Source organism: Leucoraja erinacea, chromosome 17, assembly GCF_028641065.1.
Source record: "Leucoraja erinacea ecotype New England chromosome 17, Leri_hhj_1, whole genome shotgun sequence".
Lineage (NCBI taxonomy): Eukaryota > Metazoa > Chordata > Chondrichthyes > Rajiformes > Rajidae > Leucoraja > Leucoraja erinaceus.
The window spans coordinates 43,693,384-43,700,283 of record NC_073393.1 but is presented as its reverse complement, the minus strand read 5'-3'; the positions used below and the strand labels follow the sequence as shown (position 1 = coordinate 43,700,283).

Genomic DNA, 6,900 nt, shown 5'->3' with positions numbered 1-6,900 from the left:
AAACTTACCTCAGTTATAATGGCTTTTTGTTGTTTCACTCTTGCCAGCTCCTCAGCGCACTGTTCAAGGCTGAACAACTTTGAAAGTGACAATGGCTGTCCATCTCTGCACAACACCACTTGGCTATTGCCCACATTTGCCACGGTAAGAGTGAAGTAGCTGCTGTGGTCAATGGGATCACGGCGAATGTGACACAACACAGTTGAAGAACCCAACTTCTGTCCCACCATTCCCAGTTTTCTTAAAATAAAACATTACAAGGAGAATTGCATGAAGTTTTGCATTCAATCTCTTAATACAGAAAATTGGATGCAGTTTGGATTCAGTGATATATTCGTTACTTTATTATGGGATACAATCATGCAATTATTAGGTAACTAAACGAAAAGAGAAACTAGTCAAAATGAAATCAATACTGAAATGGTGAAATTATTTATAAAAGGTTAACATAGAAAAAAATCTTAATAGAATAATAGAAAATAGGTTCATTAAATATGTTTCATCTCTTTCTGAAAATAATGAATTAAAACTTCAATATGTGCTGCAATGTACAATTGCACACTGCACTTGAAAAATTATTCCATCCCAAATGATACTGTTGCCTCTATTTCATTTTAATGTCTCCAATGCAGGCAAATTAGCTCATTGCCAGAGCCATTGGGTGACAAATTCTATAATTGTTGCCTACCTGTCCTAGCCTGTTGAGAATGGAGGGCAAAGAATTGTATTTCAATTAATTAATTAATGGTTAATTGAATGTCACATTATGATTATATTCTTTAACCCAGTACCCTACATATTTTGCAAGCCATTCTGAGTGGCACAGTGTTACAGTGGTAGAGTTGCTGTCTTACAGCACCGGAGACCCGGGTTCAATCCTGACCACGGGTGCCGTCTGTACAGAGTTTGTACATTCTTCCTGTGACCTGTGTGGGTTTTCTCTGGGTGCTCTGGTTTAATCTGAACAAGCTGAATATTCAGGGTTATATGTCCTATTGGAAAGACAGACAAATGGGCAGAGGGGGTGGGGTGGTTAGGTATGAAATTCAGTCCTTAGCGAAGGGTGATGTAGGATCAGAAGATGTAGAGTCATTGTGGATAATGCTGAGAAATTGTAAGGGTAAAAATACCCTAATGGAAGTTATTTACAGGCCCCCAAACAGTAGCCAGGGTATACGGTACAAGTTACATCAGGAGATATAATTGGCATGCAAGAAAGGCAATGCTACGGTGGTCATGGGAGTTTTCAACATGCAGGTAGACTGGGAAAGTCAGGTTGGTGCTGGACCCCAATAAAGGAAATTTGTAGAGTGCCTCCGAGACGGATTCTTAGAGCAGCTTGTTGTGGAGCCTACTAGGGAAAAGGGCAATTCTAGATTTAGTGTTATGTAATGAACCGGATTTAAAAGTGAACTCAAGGTAAATGAACCACAGCGACCACAACATGATAAGTTTTAATTTGCAACATGAGAGGGAGAAGGTGAAATCGGATGTGGCGGTATTACAGCTGAACAAAGGGGGCTATAGAGTCACGAGGGAGGAGCTGGCCAAATTGACTAAAAAAGGGACCCTAGCAGGGATGACAGTGGAACAGCAATGCCACAAATTTCAGTTATATAAGGGCAAGAAAGAGGCAAGAGTGGACATTGGATAGCTGGGAAATGATGCAGGAGAAGTGATAATAGGGAATAAAGACATGGCGGAGGAGTTGAATAACTTTTGAATAACGTAGAGATTGTGGAGGTGTTAATAGTGATGTTTCAAGAATCAATAGAGACAGGAGTGGTCTCAGATGATTGGAAAATTGCCAATATTACCCCGCAGAATAGAAGGGAGTAAAGCAGAATAGTGGGAACTATTGGCCAGTTACTCTGACTTCAGTGGTTGGTAAGATTTTAGTCCATTATAAAGGATGAGGTTACGGAGTACTTGGAAGTTCACGACAATATAGGCTGAAGTCAGCATGGCTTTGTGAAGGGGAAGTCTTGCCGAACAGATTTTCTGGAATTCTTTGAAAAAGTGAATAGCATGACAAAGGAGAGTCAGTAGATGTTGTTTACCTAGATTCTCAGACAGCCTTTGATAAGGTGCCACAGGTGAGGCTGCTAAAGAAGATGAGAGCCCACGATATCAAAAGGAAGATACTAGCATGGATAGCAGGTTGGCCGGATGGCAGAAGGCAAAGAGTGGCAATAAAGGGGGCATTTTTCTGGTTGGCTGCCAGTGACTAGTGGAGTTCCGCTGGGATCAGTGCTGGGGCCACTACTCTTCACGTTGTATATTAATGATTTGGACGAGGGGATTGATGGCTTTGTGGCCAAGTTTGCCGGTGATACGAAAATAGGTGGAAGGGCGGGTAGTGTAGAGAAAGCAGGGACTCTGCAGAAGGACATAGACAGGTTGGGAGAGTGGACAGAGAAGTGGCAGATGGAATATAGTGTAGCAAAGTGTGGAGTCATGCATTTTGTTAGTAGGCGTAGACTATTTCCTAAATGGAGAAAAAAATCCAGAAATTGGAGGTGCAAAGGGACTTGGGAGTGCTGGTGCAGGATTCCCAAAAAGTTAATCTGCAAGTCGAATCGGAAGTAAAGAAAGCAAACTCAAATTTATATTGAAAAGGGTTGGAATACAAAAATAAGGATGTAATGCTGAGGATCTATTAGGCGCTGGTAAGGCCACATTTGTAATATATTGGGAACAATTTTGGGCATCATATCTGAGGAAGGATTTGTTGGCACAGGAGAGGAGCATGGAATGATCTCAGGAATGAGTTGGTTAACTACAATGAGCGTTTGTCGGCACTGGGCCTGTACTCACTAGAGTACGGAAGAATGAGGGGGGACCTCATCGAAACGTACAGAATAGTGAAAGGCTTGGATAGAGTGGATGTGGAGAGGAGGTTTCCAGTAGTGGGAGAGTCTAGGACTAGAGGTTATAGCCTCAGAACTAAAGGATGTTCTTTTAAGAAGGAGATGAGAATACATTTATTTCGTCAGAGGGTGGTGAATCTGTGGAATTCTTTGCCACAGAAGGCTGTGGAGGCCAAGTCAGCGGATATTTTTAAGGCAGAGATAGATTCTTGATTATTATGGGTGTCAGAGGTTATAGGAACAATAGGCAATAGACAATAGGTGCAGGAGTAGGCCATTCGAGGCAGCACCGCCAATCAATGTAATCATGGCTGATCTTCCCCAATCAGTACCCCGTTCCTGCCTTCTTCTCATATCCCCTGACCGCTATTAAGAGCCCTACCGGACTCCACTGCCTTCTGAGGCAGAGAATTCCACAGATTCACAACTCTCTGGGTGAACATTTTTCCTCATTCCATTTTAAATGGCCTACTTCTTATTCTTAAACTGTGACCCCTGGTTCTGGACTCCCCCAACATCAGGAACATGTTTCCTGCCTCTAGCATGTCCAATCCCTTAATAATCTTATGTTTCAATAAGATGCCCTCTCATCCTTCTAAAGTCCAGTGTATACTAGCCCAGTCGCTCTATTCTTTCAACATATCACGGTCTCGCCATCCTGGGAATTAACCCCGTGAACCTACGCTGCACTCCCTTAATAGCAAGAATGTCCTTCCTCAAATTTGGAGACCTTAGTAGTCGCGTTGGAGGACGGTTCTCTGGATGCTTTCAAGAGAGAGTTAGTTAAAGTTAGCAGAGTCAAGGGATATGGGGAAAAGGCAGGAACGGGGTACTGATTTTGGATGATCAGCTATGATCAGAGTGAATGCAGTGCTGGCTTGAAGGGCTGAATGACCTACTCCTGCACCTGTTGTCTATTGTCCCTAAAAGTAAATAGAGTGTTAAAGAAGGCATATGGTATGCTTTTATTGTTTGGGGCATTGAGTACAAGAGTCAGGAAGCTGTGGAAAGGGGGCAGAGGAGGTTGACTACAATGATGCCTGGACTAGGGGGGTAATAGCTACCGGGGGACGTTGGACAAACTAGGATTGTTATCTCTGGGATGCACCAGTGGTTGAGGGGGAGACCTGATAGAAGTAAATAACATTATGAGGGGCATCAATAATCAGACTCTTTTTGATGGGATGGAAATATTAAATACTAAAGGCCCTGTCCCGCTTACGTGTCGTTGGCACGCAAATTACGCGACCTCGTTGTCGCATTAAGGCGCACGGGCATCATGTGGCCGCGCGTGGCAGGTCCCATTGAGAAGCGCGGAGGGGTATGGAGTTGTGCGCGATATCGCGCGGCGCTCCGAAATTTTGTAGAAAACAAAATCTTTGCGCGCCACCGGCCTGTCGCGTAACTGACGGCCAAAGTGGGACAGGCCCAAGACCCTGGTGCAATGCAACGTCTCACCTCCAACAGCAGCAGAAGCAGGCAAACGATCGTCAAACTCAGCCTGGGGTTCACGGCCGTTGTGGTCCGGATCCGCCCTCACTTCTACTCCCAGAGCGGGGCCAGGAAAATTGAGGATAGACACAAAATGCAGGAGTAAGTCAGCAGGACCGGCAGCATCTCTGGAGAGAAAGAATGGATGACGTTTCAGGTCAAGACCCTTCTTTCAGTCTGAAGAAGGGTCTCGACCCACAACATCACCCATTGCTTCTCTCCAGAGATGCTGCCGGTCCCGCTGAGTTACTCCTGCATTTTGTGTTCATCTTCAAATGACGACGTCACGCGCTCCAGATGGCTGTGCGAACGCATGAAGTCGCACCCGACCTTCGCGGGACCGTCGCGCCTCAACGCGACCACGAGGTCGCGTAATTAGCATGCCAAGGACACGTAAGTGGGACAGGGGCTTAATGGGCATGGCTATAAAGTGAGAGGGGCAAAGTTTAAGGGAATTGTGCAGGACAAGTTATTTACACAGTAGGGGTTGAATGGCTGGAAAGTGCTGCCGTGGATGGTGGTGGAGGCAGATGCAATAACAGCATTTAAGATATTTTCCCGTACATGTTCAGCACGGAAGCTGTGGGCTGAATGGTGTGTCCCTGTGCTGTACTGCTCCGTGTCAAATATTCTAGCTTCTATAATGGGAACTGCAATCCTGCCACTGTTCCGTGCTGATTTGCAAAATTGTCAGTGGTAGCTTTATATGCTTTAGCTATTACACATGAAGTACATCGGATTCCTTTCTAAAGATTATGATCAAAGTATTGTAAGCCTAAAAGGTGCTGTATTTTGGTACATGTAAGGTTGCACATTACTCACCTGTGTGAGACAAGGAATGTGTGGGTCATGTATACAGTGCTTATGCACGACTGCTGCAATTCTTCTGCCAGTACATCTCCCACAGTACATTGCAATAAACGAGGAATTTCCATGTTCTTGTCTCCGTCGAATATACCGTACAATGCTTCTGGATTATCTCCAAAGCTATCCAGGGCAAGAACTGAAAGACAGAGTCTAGAAAAGCAAAAATATACATTTAATAAAGATCAAGGTTTACTACCTATCACCAAACTGACAATAGTTCTCAAAGGCTATTAAGATTGATTGCTATGAAGATAAAAGTCGGCTGCTACACCTGTTAAATATCTCCCCCTCACCTTAACCCTGTGAACTCTGGTTCTCGATTCCCCCACTCTGGGCTAGTGCGTTTACCTGTATTTAATCTCAGCCAGTGCACCTGCAATTTTCTCTCTGGCTTCACATTGTCCACGGATATACCTGAATTATGCCCTCTGGTTCTCGATTCCCCTATGGGCATTTACCTAATCTATTCCTCTCATAATTTTGTACTTTGTAAGATCACCCTTCATCCTCTTTCACTCAAAGGAATAAAGTCCTAGCCTGCTCCCTTTAGCTCAGGGCCTCGAGTCCTGAATATGTATATAACAAATTTATTGTTTGACACCATGACACAGATTGTAGATAGTAAATGGTTTGCTAAAAAATCATGCATAACTCTTCAATGGATTTGAGAAAATAATCATTTACTGCATGATAAAATCTGGCATTTTAATTATGGCAAAGAAAATACAAACAAAAAAAATTTAAAGTCAAGTTCAAGTTCAAGTGAGTTTATTGTCATGTGTCCCTGTTAGGACAATGAAATTCTTGCTTTGTTTCAGCACACAGAACATAGTAGGCATTTACTACAAAACAGATCAATGTGGCCATATACTATAATATAAATATACACACACATGAATAAATAAAATGAGAAAGTGCAAATAACAGATAATTGGTTACTAATAATCAAAGTTTTGACTAAGCCAGGTTTAATAGCCTGTTGGCTGTGGGGCAGTAGCTATTCCTGAACCTGGTTGTTGCAGTCTTCAGGCTCCTGTACCTTCTACCTGAAGGTAGCAGGGAGTTGAGTGTGTGGCCAGGATGTTGTGGGTCTTTGATGAAACTGCCAGCCTTTATGAGGCAGCGACTGCGATAAATTCCCTCGATGGAAGGTCAAAGCCGATGATGGACTGGGTAGTGTTTACTACCTTTTGTAGTCATTTCCTTTCCAGGGCGCTCAAGTTGCCGAACCAAGCCACGATGCATGCTCTCTACTGTGCACCTGTAGAAGTTAGAGAGTTAGAGAGAGTCCTCCTTGACAAACCGACTCTCCGTAATCTTCTCAGGAAGTAGAGGTGCTGATGAGCTTTCTTGATAATTGCATTAGTGTTCTCGGACCAGGAAAGATCCTCAGAGATGTGCACGCCCAGGAATCTGAAGCTCTTGACCCTTTCAACCATCGTTGATATAAACGGGGCTGTGGGTCCCTCTCCTACTCCTTCCAAAGTCCACAATCAGTTCCTTGGTTTTGCTGGTGTTGAGGGCCAGGTTATTGTGCTGGCACCATATGGACAGTTGCTCGATCTCTCTTCTATACTCTGACTCATCCCCATCAGTGATACGTCCCACAACAGTGGTGTCATCAGCGAACTTGATGATGGAGTTCGCACTGTGACCGGCTACGCAGTCATGA

At 44.0% G+C, this 6,900-nt stretch overlaps 1 protein-coding gene across 1 annotated transcript in view; it reads right to left on the bottom strand.

Moving 5' to 3' along the window:
- LOC129705477 (PH domain leucine-rich repeat-containing protein phosphatase 2-like) overlaps positions 1-6,900 on the bottom strand; it is a 159,437-nt gene that overhangs the window by 19,873 nt on the left and 132,664 nt on the right. The window contains exons 17-18 of the mRNA XM_055649067.1: positions 5,184-5,378; positions 9-240 (exon numbers count right to left, since the gene is read on the bottom strand). Coding sequence (XP_055505042.1) covers positions 9-240; positions 5,184-5,378 — 427 coding nt within the window. The remainder of the gene's footprint in view (positions 1-8; positions 241-5,183; positions 5,379-6,900) is intronic.